The 13902-nt window shown below is 57.5% G+C and overlaps 1 protein-coding gene across 11 annotated transcripts in view; it reads left to right on the top strand.

The window, feature by feature from the left end:
- Kcnab2 (potassium voltage-gated channel subfamily A regulatory beta subunit 2) overlaps positions 1 to 13902 on the top strand; it is a 71575-nt gene that overhangs the window by 28201 nt on the left and 29472 nt on the right. For 3 of the 11 annotated variants that reach the window (XM_010627830.3, XM_010627828.3, XM_010627832.3), the window contains 2 exons: positions 3699 to 3827; positions 4715 to 4756. In XM_010627830.3, the coding sequence (XP_010626132.1) occupies positions 3751 to 3827; positions 4715 to 4756 (119 nt within the window). In that variant the 5' untranslated portion in view covers positions 3699 to 3750. Of the gene's footprint in view, positions 1 to 3698; positions 3828 to 4714; positions 4757 to 6783; positions 8270 to 12275; positions 12623 to 13902 lie in introns of those variants that run through there. The other 8 variants (XM_010627831.3, XM_010627833.3, XM_019207981.2 and 5 more) reach the window with 7 other exon arrangements.

Below are 13902 nucleotides of genomic sequence, written 5' to 3'. Positions count from 1 at the left end.
GAAAGAGAGGAGCTGGTGTCACAGGAAAGATGAAATACAACCTGTTAACCGTATGATGCACCAAGTTCTTGTTCTCTAGAAATCTTAGAATGAGTCCTAGGGATGATGGAGGTTAAGAGTAGAAAGATATTCATTGATAGGAGAGCTCCTGAGGGGCAGGAAGGGTCCTGAGTGGGGAGCCCAGAGACCCCACTTTAGAGAAGTTGTATGGGGTGAAACCCATGTGGGTACAACGTGGGCCCCCGCCGTGAACATCAATAAGGTTACAGTACAGTCACTCAGGCGATGAAGGTCCAGTTGGGAAGCAAGTCATGTAGCGAGCGTGAATGGAAAGAACAAGGGTTCTCCTAGGAGGCAGTGGGTCCAGAGGCCTCCAGTCACCCCCAGGGTGGTTTATGCCCATACTTCACTGAGCCCAGTTCTTTGAAGAAGTATGTGGCTCTGGTCATCTTGTCTCCATCTTGAGGCCTGGTTTTCAGCTGATATGCAGCTATAGTGTGTTTTGCCTTTGTCCTGGCCCTCTAGAGGACTTAGCCTGATCTGATGCCTATGATATTTCTACTAGCTCATCTGTCTATAATACCTGGAAGTGGTCCCCTGAGAGTGGGGAGCCCAGTGGCCCAGTGCAGGATCTGTCCCTGCAGAGGGCTGGAGATGCTGGTCATAGCCTCTGTTGCAACCACTCAGCCCTGCGAGAAAGCATCAGGATTCCTCAACAGATGGGCAGGGAGATGTTCCAATAAAACTTTATTTACAAAAATAGGCAGCAGGCTGGCTGGGGCCGGGGACTGCCACTGAAGGGCCCAACCCCCAGGCCAGTGGTTCTGCAAGATTAGGGGAGCTGGATGAAAATCCACACTTGGCTTGCTGAGCCCATGGGACCAGAGGCTCCTGATCCTGTCCCAGCTCAAAGTGCACACCGAGTTTGTGACTCAGGAATTCTAGAAATGAAACACCCCAAATACCACCTCTGTGCAGCTGGGCCCAGGGAGAGACAACAGGAAGGGGTGGGCTGCATCCCCATCGAGGGCACAGGCATCAGGCCCTGTCCCCTTCTGCAAACCCATGTGGGGACAGTATCCTGCCTCCATTCCTCCCCGGGCCTGCAGACCAAGTCCTTTTCTTTTTTTCTTTTTTCTGTTTTTTTCATGCTGAGAATTGAATCCAGGGCATTTGCACTGAGCCATATCCCCAGCCCTTTCTTTAATGTTTATTTTGAGGCAGGGTCTTGTTAAGTCACTGAGTCGCCCAGACTGGGCTCCATCCCCCTGCCTCAGCCTCCCAGAGTGCTGGGTTGACAGGCATGCTCCACCATGTCCACCCACCCCCCGAGGCTCCCCGAGTCAGGCCCAGTGCCCCTGCCTGGTGCTCTGTGTCAGGCTCCTGTGTGCACCACCCAGCCTCAGGTCACGCTGGGGTTAGGGGCTCTGCTTTCACACCCCAGCCCCTGCACATACAGTAGGGTTCAGCCTGTGCCTTGTGCATTACAGGCCACACCGTCGTGATTCTTGTGCAGCGTGGCTGGCAGATGACAACAGCATTTTAATGGCTTCGGTGGGACAACATGATCGCAAGCCTCTGAGCCACCCCGTAGAGCAAAATGCTTGAATAGCTGAGTGCTCAGGGAGCTGCCCCACAGCATCCCTGCCGTGGGTGCTCACTGGTCACCGCCTGGACAGCAGCCACTTTGCAGGCAGAAGCACTGCCCAAGGACAGTCCGTGGCAGAACCCTGTCTGTCAGCGAACTGGGCTGCACACAGACCTGAGAATCTGAGCACCAAAGGCCCCACAGGACCACAGAGGAAAAGAGAAAGGAGACCAGGAGCCCCCTGCAGGCCAGGCCTGTGTGTGGGGCACACATGGAGGGTCCCAGGGATCCTGTCACTGCAGCTCAGGAGGAACCATGGATTAATGTGAGCCAAGCGTCTACTACGTTGATCTCGAGGCTTTAAGTGCATTCTTATTTCATTTTGTCGTAGCACTCCAGATGAGACTCCTTGACAGAACCTTGGGCCCATAAGCATGGTGGTGCGCACCTGTAATCTTAGCACTCTGGGGGTGCTGAGGCAGGAGGATCGCAAGTGGGAGCCCAGCCCAGTCAACTTAGTAAGATGCCGTCTCAAAATTTTAAAAGGGTAGGAATTGTAGCTCAGTGCAAAGGCCCGGGGTTCAATCCCCAGTGCTACCAGAAAGGGAGGGAGGGAGAAGAAAAAGAAAAACACCTGGGAAGATCTCACCCAGCCCACCATTCCTCCAAAGTTTGCCATGGAGGAGCACCCGCAAATGCACCTCTGCCCACACCCAGGCAGCCATGCCCCTTGCTGGAATCTTAGCGGGGGGGCCTGAGCCCACATTGCTCTGACTGTGGGGTAGGGAGACTGACTCCTGCACATGGGAAGCTTCTGCCTAGGAAGAGGAAGCAGTGGGTGAGCAAAGCATCTAAGGGTGCTGCTTGGCTAAGTGTTTGGCCACAAACCAGTTCCCAGGGCTCCTTGCTGATGTCAGGGTCATGTCTTGATCCCAGGCCCCACTTCGCCTAGAGAGCAGGACCCGTGATTGTCCATCCAGGTCCTTTCCCCTCAGAAGTAAGGGCCTGTACTAGGCACTGGGGGTGCAGAGCCGCTGAGACCCCTGGGCTCTAGCCCAGACCTCTGCAGACAACAGGGAGCTAGGAGGGGCCCCTGGGCTCGCAGAAGGAACTGTCATGGGTGGGCCGTGGGTGGGTGTGGCCAGGTGGGGTGCAGGTAAGAATCAGGAGCAGGTGCAGGCATCGGAGGGCACCTCTGGGGAGGGAGCAAGCCTAGGCCACAGGGCTGGATCCCTCTGCCGTAGATGCCCTGGGGGCTGAGCAGCCCTGGGAGAGCTGGGCTTCAGGTGGGAGAAGGTAGCTGAGGGAGATGTGAAGGATGGATGGGCTTGGCCGCTGTGCTTGGCTTACAGCAGCCAGTGGTCGCTGTGGTCCTCTGTCTGGGTGGGCGTGGCCAAGTCTGCAGCCTCCTGGGCCACTGTGGGAGGGCGCGACAGGGAAGGCCTGCTCCCCAGCTCCCAGGGCCATCTGTAGGAGCTACTCTGTGCTGGACCAAGGCTCAGCTCCTTGCTGGCTGCTAGCAGAGTCGCTCAGTTCTGGGCGCGCCAGCCTCTTCCACACAGCAGCCGGCATCTTCAGAGCCAGCAAGGGTCAGTAACAAGACAGACGCTGCGGCCTGTGCTGCCCAGCACAGAAGTGACAGCTCCTCATCACCTGTGCCACGTTGTGCTGGTCACAAACCACCAGCCGCGCTCGGTGGAGGGGACCACATGGGTGGGGGGTCCCCAGAGCAGGGGTCTCTGGGGATGCGACATCTGACAGGCTCAGAAGCTTGAGGCGGCGCAGGAAGCTGCCATGGGCTGGGGCTGGGGCCAAGGAATGTGTAAAGTGACTCAGGGAGGGCAGTGCCACTTCCTGGGTGGAGAAGACTGACCCTTCTGCCCATGTGCAGGGCAGAACCTGCTCTGAACAGAAAAGCCAGATCCCTGGCAGGGTGTGGAGTGGAGGGGTGGGGTCCTTCGCAGTCATTACCCTGTCATCAGAGGCCCTGCAGCGGTCTGTCTGCCCCCTGAGTGACACACAGGTGCCCCGTGGGCGCTGGCAGCCTCTAGCCAAGCCTGGCCAGCCTTTGCTAACCACAACCTCCCCTGCCCCTTTGCTTTTCTTCCAGAAGATTCGCTCTGTGAAGAAGCGAGGGTATCTGGACAAGTGAGGCCGACCCCATGTATCCAGAATCCACCACAGGCTCCCCAGCTCGGCTCTCCTTGCGGCAGACAGGCTCCCCCGGGATGATCTACAGGTGACCCCCACACACCCACCAGACCCCCTCCCGGGCCAGGCCTGCCCATGAGGAGGGCCCCGCCCAGGCGGGAAGCAAAAAACAAGACTTTCTGGGTGGAATGCAGCCCGTATACTCTTTTCTGGTTCCAGACTCTTCCAGCACACTTTGCTGGTGGGCACATGGGGGCGCCACTGTGCACAAAGCCCCTCCGGCTTCTGTTTCTTGCCCTTTGCATGCCCCACTCACGTGGCTTTTGGTCCCCAGCCCCCCAGTGCCCTGAATAAGGCTTACGACCTGTCAGCCCTTTGGGGAGCCGCGCCTGCACATTTTCCAACATTTTAGGCAAGCACAGGGGACACTCATGGGGTACCCCGACCTCCTCCCAGTGGGGGCCACCTCCAAGCCCAGCTCGGCCTGCAGAGGGCACTGATGAGACCCCCCACCCCCACTCTGGTGCACCAGCAGTCTGTCCTTTCCAGATCACTGTTGGCCCTGAGCCAGAGCCATTGTGGAAACCCGGGGCAAAGGAACAGCTGTCCTGAAAAGGGGTCGAAAGTTGCTGACCGTCCCTGTGGGTGCAGCTGGAAGGCTCAGTGTTGCTCTGCATATAATAAGATGTGACACCGTAAGGCCCATTCCCAGGCACGCAAGCCCCAGACCAACCCTCACCAGAGATTTATGTGGGAAGTAGGCCAGGAGGGCTCTGTGTCCAGGCCTCTGCTTCTGTGGCCACTGGGTGGCACTGCTGCGGAGCTCCTGCTGTGGGCCGAGGAGGGTGGGGGTTGGGGGTTGCCGGTTGTGGCTGAAGTCTTCGGAGCTGGACCCTGGCTGAGGTTAACGCCCATTGTGGACTGTCTCTCTTCTCTCCTCTCTCTTTTTTTTCTTTCCTCCATTGCTGTCCGAAGTACTCGGTATGGGAGTCCCAAAAGACAGCTCCAGTTTTACAGGTAATGAGTCCTTCGTTTTCTCTCCACCCCAGAAGCGGACAGGCAGGGGAGTGAGTGAGAGGTGCGTGCCCATGGGTCAGGCGAGCTGGTGTCCCACGACGGCACCAGGCTCTGCCATCTCTCTCAGTGCCTCCCTCAGAGCCTGTGTCCAGTCCTGATGGGAATGTGTGGCCGGGTCTAAGATTAGAACCTGTGACTTTTGATCACTGCTTAGCTCTCAGCCACATGGGCCATAAAACCTCAAGCATCCGGCCGTGGGTGGGACTCACTCCTGTGGGCACAGGTTTGTGCTTCCCCCATTCCACAGTGAAGGCTCCGTGACAAGCTTTCTGTTCTCCCTGTGCTGTGGATTTGGGCCAATCTGGAACCAGCAGAGTTCTAATGACTTCATGATAGGCATTCGTGGCACCTGTGCAACCCCGATAAGGGTCAGGGTGGATGCAGATCATCTTCCTGTCCTACTTCCCTGGTGGCAAGTTAGAAATAGGCGTTTGGCGAGAGATGGTGCCCAGTGGGACCTGGCACCCAGAGCCCCAGGCACAGGCCAAGCAAGTCCTCTCGGGCCCGTCCATCTCTCCCTCTGGGCCTCAAATCCTCCTGTGAAGCAGGGGGAGGCACCAAGAAGATGCATCCTGCCTAGACAGCCTCCAGGTCCCGGAAGTAAAGCGTCAGGGCTGCACAGAATCCCCGGTCATTGAGCTCCACCTGCCCCAGGGCTGTTTAAGCCATCAGCGCCTCTTCGTGGCAGGTGTTTGTGCAGGTTGCCACATCCTAGCACTGGGCCCCGGGGTCTCCCTGTCCCAGACGTGTACACACCTGCCAGAAGCAGCACTGGGAGCATTTGTTGCAGGAGTCTGGCAGGGTGCCGGCCGGTGCTGAGTTTCCACGTGACCCGTTCCTCCCCATCAGCCTTGTGCCTCTGGGTGTGACTGTGGCCTGGGTGTGTGGGCTCATCTGTCCTGCTGCTGTCGTGCCTCCTGGGCGGTCCCATTCCTTTCAGAGAGATAGGTGACTCTCTGCTGACATTTTGGTTCGATGAGATTTTCACATAAGGTTGGGGATTTAACTCAGTGGCACCGCACCTGCCTTGCAAGCACAAGGTCCTGAGTTCGATCCCTGGTACCAAAAAAAGCCCAGATTTTTCACCCAAATGGTTAGGTCTGGAGCTCGGCTTGCAAATGCTACACATCTGTCATATGAATGTGTGGTGTTCATCCCAGAGGATGTGGCCAGCAACACCAAACTTGCCCCTGAACTGCATCCTCAGTGATGGGCAGAAAAGCCCAGGTGCTGACCTGCAGCTCAGAGAGGCCCTGGCAGGGCCCAAGTACATTGGGTGCAACAGCATCGTAGTGAGTCCCCACACCATTCGTTACTCCAGGAAGCCAGGGCCCCAGGGTTCATCCTATTGCCCTCCCCCCAGGGGCTCCCTTATCCCCCCCCAGCCAGCCTTCCCATCTGAGAGCCAACTCCAAAGGCCTCCCCCTTGACCTCTCAGCTCCACGGTGTGGTGTCTGTAGGCTCTGGCCATCCTCTCCCAAGTCCACGGTGTGATTCCCTCGTGTGGACATTTGGGTGGGATCTCTGACAGAGACCACATCAGGGCTGAGACCTTTGTTCCACAGACAGGGTGCTGCTCTGGGTGGGGCACCTCCATCACACAGCACCAAACATGGCATCCGAGAGCTGCTTAGGTTGTATGAGGTGGCCCTCCAATGGGCAGAGGTATCCAGGTGAGTGTCCTGCCCTCGAGCAGCTCCCAGACTAGGAAAGCAGTAAGGCCCTGTACCAGTCAGCTCTGTACAAAGTGCTGCATAACAAGCAGCCCCAAACTTAGTGCTAGGTAACAATTAGAATTGTTTCTTGCTTGTGTGTCAAACTGGCTAGAATCAGCTCCTCTGGGCTGGGCTGGGCCAGGTCTGTCTCCAAACTGGAGGGAGGCCAAGGTGGTCTCTGTTTGCCCGTTATTCTTGAGCAGAGGTAATGTGCCATGCCTCTTAGGGCCCACAGATGGAAACAAACTGTCACCTCTCTTCACGTTCTTTCGGCCAAAGCAAGAATTGTAACCACACACAAAGCCAAAAGGCTGGCAGATAAATTCCTCCACCAGTGGGGACCTGGAGTCATCTGGCAAAGCTCACAGACACAGCAGTGAAGGATGGGGAGCAGTAATGTATTCACCCCGAGTTGCACCCAACTCCACTCACGTCTGGAAGGCTGAACGAGTCACAGGGAGGCCCCAGCTCTCTGAGCACAGTCACGGAAGCTCAGAGCCAGGGAGGCCTGGTGGGGAGGACGGCTTGGAGCTTCAAGCTGACCTCGGAGGCCAGGAAGGAGGCAGAGGTGACAGCCACCACGTGGAGGGATGCAGAGAGAGCAGCAGACAGTGTCCACGCAGCCTGGGCCACCGGGGACATGACAGAGGACAGCAAGAGGCCAGGCTGCAGAGGTGCATGGGGCTCCTCATGGCACGTGGCAAGCAAGCGGGAAGCCCAGGTGAAACATGGGCAGGCTCATTCTTACAACTCGCTGCTGAGACCTGAGGACCTTCTCCTGGCCGCCCCTAGAAGTCCACACTGCCAACACCCCCCTGCCCCCACCCCACCAAGCCGGGAGCCTCGGATTCCAGGCCCTTTCCGCTCTGCTCACCTCCCTATCTGCCGCACAGTTTCCTGTCCTGTCACCCCCACGGTGGCAGAGACGGGTCAGCCTCCATCCAGACTCCACTGGTCACGGTGTGGCATCTGGCTGATGACTTCTCTGGTGCCTGGACAGCTCATAGCAGCCCCATGCTTAGACCCTGGCACCAGGACTCAGAGTGCAGCCTCAACAGAGCAGTTGAAGCTTCCCCCAAACCCCAGCTCGGGACCTGTGCAACAGGAGGGGCTGCTGTGGCCCTTTCTGGAGATGGTGGCAGTATGATGTCCAAATAGCAGCTTTCCAAAACCTTCCAGCCATGTATACCTCCTGGCAACACCGGATGTACCAGCGAGAGGAACAGCAGCATCCTCACATGCTGGGGGAGCCCTCGCCAGACCCCTGCCCCTTTGTGTGGGGTGACAGTCACATGCCTCGGGGACCCCACTGCCCCACTGCAGGCACAGATTGGAACACGGTGAGTTCTGTCCTACCCTCAGATGACAAATAGCACTGTTGACCCCTCTGGACCTGTGGCTGCAATGGGTGCACCAGAAAGACAGCACCCTCTCCCTCCAGCTGCACCCCAACCAGGCCTGCCAGGAGCCGGCAGTGCAAGACTGCACCACGGAACTCACTGCCTGAGCTTTTAGGGGAAGTGGAGCTTGTGAATAATTCAGCCTCTCGCCGAGATGAAAACGCCCTAATAGAGCTAATGGGCTCGCTGCCTCCACAGCCGACCCTTATGGGACTGGCTTCTTCACCAATTGCCTCTGACGTGCGGAGCGACACTCCCTAACGACAGAGGCAGCCAGAGCCTTAGACCCTGACAACCAGCCTGTGGCCTTTCTCACGAGCAGCCACCCACGGAGGTAGGTGAGTCGTCGCTTCAGCCCCAGGCCTGGACGAGGTGGCCACCTCCTTAGGGGGAGCTGCCGCTTGGGGGCTGATGTCCCTGAAACTCACATAACACCTGGGGTGAGATTTTGGGTCTCTTCCGGCTGATCTGAAATGAGACGTTTTTCACAGCGGACAACTGCAGAGAGCGAGCTGGATGGCGGAGGGCGGGCGGGCTGGCGCCTGGCAGCTCCTGGCACCCTGGGGTCCCACGCTTGCGCCTGCTTGCTGCCGCCCCTTCCCGTCTGAGGACACTGGCGTAGCTTGGGCATTTTCGCACCCAGCCCAGGGAGTTTGGTGTCGTCTGCAGGGTCTGATGGGCAGCGGCTGGTGTGCAGGGGCTGCTTGTCTGCGCCTCACCTCGCTGACCACTCTCAATTCTGCACTGATGGGAGGCCTTGCGTGCGCCCCAGTGGTAACCGCTCCCCTCTGTTTCCGCTTTGGACAGCCCGGGCTGATGTCTGGTTTCTAGACAGATGTCGCCTCCTGTCAGTGTCACAGGCTTCCTTTGCGGTCTCCCCTGTTATGCTGCGGTGGCTGCCGGCAAATAGACCCGGTTCAGAAATTCCGGGTGAAAGTGAGGCTGGAAGGGCAGCGGGGCCTCTGGCTAAATGAGGTTAGCAGCGGCTGCTGGCAGCTCATCTTTCCCAGTCTTGGTGTTAATTTGCTTGAATTCCCCGGAGCCCCCAGCTGACAAGAATAGATTCGTGGGCAGGGAGGAGTCTGCAAGCCTTGGTGGTTAGTGCCGGCCATTGAGGAAGGGGTAGAGCCAGAGCTGGGACCCCTGGCCTAGACAGCGCCCAGATACCTCGAATCAGAGCCCCCAGGGCCCTGTATCTGATTTTTTTCCAGTACTGGGGATTGGTACCAGGAGTTTTGCCCTGAGCTCCTTCCCCAGTCTTTTTTGTTTTATTCTGAGACAGGGTCTTGCTGGGTCACTGAGTTGGCCCGGCTGGGTTTGAACTTTCTGCTCTCCTGCCTCAGTCTCACTGCTCTTTTAAACTTAGAAGATGGGGGACTCTCAACGTTAAAACCCCAGCAACAGGCTTCCCTCCCACTTCCTGGCAATGTCTGCCCTGGGGCCTGGCATCCAAGGATCCCACTCTGCTGGTCACCTCCTGTCCACAGAGAGTCCAGAGAATAGTGACTGTGTCCTTCACAGCCGCATAGTCCCTGCAGCTCTAGTGACTGCCGGACCCCTGTGCCGTCGGCACCAGCCCCACTCCCAGTCCTCCCCCTATCTGTGCTCATGCGCACAGGGCTCTGCTCCCCTCTTCTGCCCACTGCCACAGGCCACATGTCATCTTCTCTGCCCACAGGTCCCTCAAGCTGAAGGCTCTGAGGTCCCCCATGTCTCAATGTCCCCACCTACAGCCACTCCCAGGACCACAAAATGCAGCCAGGTCACCAGCAGGGAGAGCACGGCCCCCACAGAGGTGGACAGGTGCCCCCTAAGTCCTGGCTGTGTGGCTGGCTGAGGAAGTGGTCATTCTCTCCACCCTCTCTCCTGGTTCCACTTCACCCACTCTGCAGGTTCCGGGAAAGAGGCGATCGTCAGTGTCTCTCTTATCCTGGGAGACGTCTCCAGTGCTCTCTGGTGTCCCCTCCCACCAGGCTGTTGCCTCCTCACTACATGTGACTGCTGTAGCCCACACCCCTGGGCCAAGCCACTGCCCCTGAGCCGTGTGCTCCCGACTGCACAGCCAGCTCTAGCTGACCCTCTCTGCAGCCTGCAATAGCTGGTGGAGACAGGCCTGGAGCAGATGTGGGACCTCCTGGGGTACAGTGAGTGGGTAGCAGCCAGGGCTGCCCCACCCCGAGCCAGAGCCTCCCCCAGCTGTCTTTCCTCTTGGCTGTGTTTGGAGGACACAGCCAAACCCAGCTTGCTTGGAGTGGCTGTCTTGAAATCTAATGGCTATCGATCTCTGCCTGGCCGGGCTGGCTGGGAGGGTACCCGTCTGAGACAGGCCTGCTTTTCGGGAAGAGCTCAGGGCCGCACCGGCCCCAAGGAAGAAGAGCTGGCCGCCAGCCACACAGCCACCAGGGAAGGCGCTGCTGGGTGCCACCCTGCGTGCATGGGAGGGAGAGGAGCTGGTACTGCTGCTTGTGCGCTTCTGGCTCCAGTTCCTACCATGTGCCTCACCCTGAGCCAGGCCCCTCTGCCACCTCCAGCTGAGTCCTCTGGGAGGTGGGGCATCCCTGCCGGCATTGGCGCCCTGCACGTCCCCCACACTGAGGATGTGGGCCTCAGGGACTGTCAGCCCCAGGCTGGGAGCCACACAGCCCTAGGTGGAGAGACTCCAGCCTACACAGAACTGCTGGCCCTGAGTTGGAACCTGCCCAGCCCTAGCTGGCCGCTATCGAGGCATGGCCAGGAAATGTCCACTCCAGCCCGGGCTGGCCTTTTGAGTCCCCATTGTGGGCACTATGGGCACGGCTGGAGGCACAGGAGCAGAAAGGAGAGTCCCTGCCCTGGGACTGAGCATCCTGAGGGAACAAGTGCAATAATCTGACAACATTAGCGGATGATAAGTATCACCGCAGGAGGGGCCCGAGGAAAACGTAGACTCCTTGCCGTGGGAGCAGAGCAGACATGCCAGCCCCTGCCATTAAGAGACTCCCAGGCGGACACTTGCAGGAAGCCTCCATGGAAGGGGCAGCACAGAGTTCGAGAGGAGGTCAAGCAGCACCCAAGCTCATCCCAGGCTCCTGCCCTTGGGCCCTTCTGGGCAGGCCAGCCCCATGCAGCTGAGCCCGGGAAGGTGCCAGCCCAGCGTGACTCCAGGGCAACACAGCCCCCGTCCCCAAGGGCCATGCAGAACTTCTGCAGCCACCCTAGCTCCTCCACAGGGAAGAGAAGAAGCTGAGACCTGGCTGGTCCCATCCCACCTCCCAGGGCCTTGCACCAGGACCCACCCTGCAGCTGGGCCGGCTGAAATGGGAACTTCCTGTCTGTACCTTCAGGTGACCATGCCAGGTCCACAGTGCAGCATCTGGACAGAGACAGAGGGCTTGCCCAGCTTGGCTGGGGAGCCTGGATTACAGACCTCCTCTGCCCTGTACCTGCCATGGGGTCCTTGCCACCGGTCACAGTTGCAGCAAGTGGGGCCACCAGCTGCCATGCCTCAGTGATCCATTCTCGGTTACGTGCATGGATTAAACCAGCAGCAGCTCTCTGCACAGGAGCTCTCTCCTCCTGCCTGTCCCCTCCATCTTTGGGGGCTCACTGCATGACAGCCCATGTTGGGACACCCCATTGTACTGGACTTGCACCTTTCCACTCCACAGGCAGATTGCCCTTTGAGCCCCGCCCTGTGGAGTGACATTGTTATTGACTCCAGTTTTGGCCAGTGTATTCGTTGTTCAGGAAGGCTGTGTAGCAATGGTGCTTAACTTGTAAACTTTGAAGTTTCCCCGTCCCACCCCCACCTGTTCCCAGGAATCCCCCACCTCCTTAAGCACTTCCTGCTGGGTGCTTCTTCTGCAAAGCTCCGTGGGCTGTGACGTCCTGGGCCTGCTGGTGCAGGGTGCCCCCCGACAATCGCGAGCGCTGTGTGAGTAGCATCTCCCTCCACGAGGCTCCAAACACAGGGCAGCTGGGATGGCTCCCGGGCAAGTGGGGGCGAGGTGCCACCCTGGCAGGGCTATGCGAGAGCTTGCTTCTGCAGCAGATGTGTCTTGTGCTGCTTGCCCGGCATAGCCCTTTGCCTGGTTTCACCCCAGGAGCTCAGAGGAGCACCGAAATGCGGCACTTCTCCGCAATGCTCTTTGGCATCCAGCACCTGTTCTGGGCTCGGGCTCTGCATGTCCCTGTGCTCCATTCCCACTGGAACTTTCAGGGCGCAGTGCTCCTGCCCGCAGTGCAGCTTAGCCTGTGCTTATCTTGGGGGTGAAGGATGACCTGGCTCCCAGCAGGCACCTCTTTAAGGGATATTAGCATCCAGGGGCCGCCCCGCCCCCAGACACCGAGACCTCTCATTGGCAGCTCTCCTTGGAGGTGGCTTCGCTGGACCAGCAGGCCAGCCTGGGGCGTGAGGGGCACTGGCGCTCTCTAACCCAACGCCGCTCGGCGTTTCCCGTCTGGACTGCAGCAGCTCACAGGCCAGGCGACACCATGTTGTCCATGACGTACAGCGAGAGCCTGCGGAGTGTGAGCAGCAGGTGCCACTCGGAATGGGCCCTGCACCCCATACGCCAGACGGACACACTGGCCCTGCAGCGGCTGCGGGAGGTGCGGGCGGCTGCCCAGGCCAGGAACATGGAGAGCTTCCTCCGCATGCACGGCCTCTCCCTGGACAGCTGCACCGCCCAGCTCACAGGCATGAAGTATCGGTAAGGGCCAGGCATGGGGAGAGGGCAGGCAGTCCCGCCACATGCAGGAGCCCAGCAGGCCAGACTGCTGGGCACAGGATGCAGCTGGAGAAATGCTGGTGACAGTCTTGTTGTGCAGAGTTAAAGCTTAAGATGTGCTAAAGTAGAAGACACATTGGCATTAACCCCTCAAAGAATCCTTTCCCTTGCTTTAGATGTGCTCACCCCATCATCCTTGCCACTTTCTGAAGCAGTTCTGGAAGTCCTCTTTCATGAATGTCTTTAGTTTCACTGTCGTAGCTGCCTCCGTGTCTTGAGTCCATTCAAAATATTGACCCTTCATGTTCTTTTTGACTTTGGGAGAGGAGCCAGAAACTACACCGTGCCGAATACGGTGGATAAAGCAGAGGAAGACACAGCATCGTGTTTTTACCAGCCTGTCTTCATGGAGGCTTGGATGTTGTACCTCGTAGAGACAGGAAAGAGGACTTCCAGAACTGCTTCACAAAGTGGCAAGAATGAGGGGAGAAGTGTTTGAAGGGAGGGACTGTGTTCTGAGGGGGACTAATGACAAGTTTTTTTGTTTTGGTTTTTTGGGGTTTTATTTTTATTTTTTTTTTTTGTACCAGGGATAAAACTCAGGTCCTTGCGCTTGCAAAGCGGGCAGCGGAACTACTAGCTAAATCCCCGGCCCTGTAACAATTTTTTAAAATTTAAATATTCACCATATATTTTCATCACCCCATGTATATTGGCAAAAATATTTTCTATTTTGAAAGTTTCAGCCACATAAAAATGTATTAAGGGCGGCTGTGGTGCCACACGCCTAATAATCCCAGCACTCGGGAGGCTGAGGCAGGAAGATCACTGTGAGGTTGAAACCAGCCTGAGCTACATTGTGAGTTCCAGGTCGTTTTCAACTACATAGTGAGACCCTGTCTCAAAAAAAAATGTATTAAGGAAGAAACCAAAGCCTGCCATAGTCCTGGCTATCCAAAGAAAGCACTGTTAAGAGTTTGGTATTTTCTCCCTGGCAAAAAAATGTGTATGTGTGTTGGGGTGCGTGTCTTGCAATTTCGTTGGAACAAGTTAGTTATTAGGGACTGACTAAATAAGAATTAGTGAAAACAAGCCGGGCGTGGTGGTGCACACCTGTAATCCCAGCACTTGGGAGGCTGAGGCAGGGAGGATCTCTGTGAGTTCAAGACGAGCCTGGGCTACACATTGAGTTCCAGAACAGTCTGAACTGCATAGCATGACCCTGTCTCGAAAAAAAAAAAAAAAAAAAAAAAAAAAAAAAA

Source organism: Fukomys damarensis, unplaced genomic scaffold, assembly GCF_012274545.1.
Source record: "Fukomys damarensis isolate Sample0158 unplaced genomic scaffold, DMR_v1.0_HiC HiC_scaffold_23, whole genome shotgun sequence".
Taxonomy (NCBI): Eukaryota; Metazoa; Chordata; class Mammalia; order Rodentia; family Bathyergidae; genus Fukomys; species Fukomys damarensis.
This window is presented reverse-complemented; position numbering and strand designations above follow the sequence as displayed.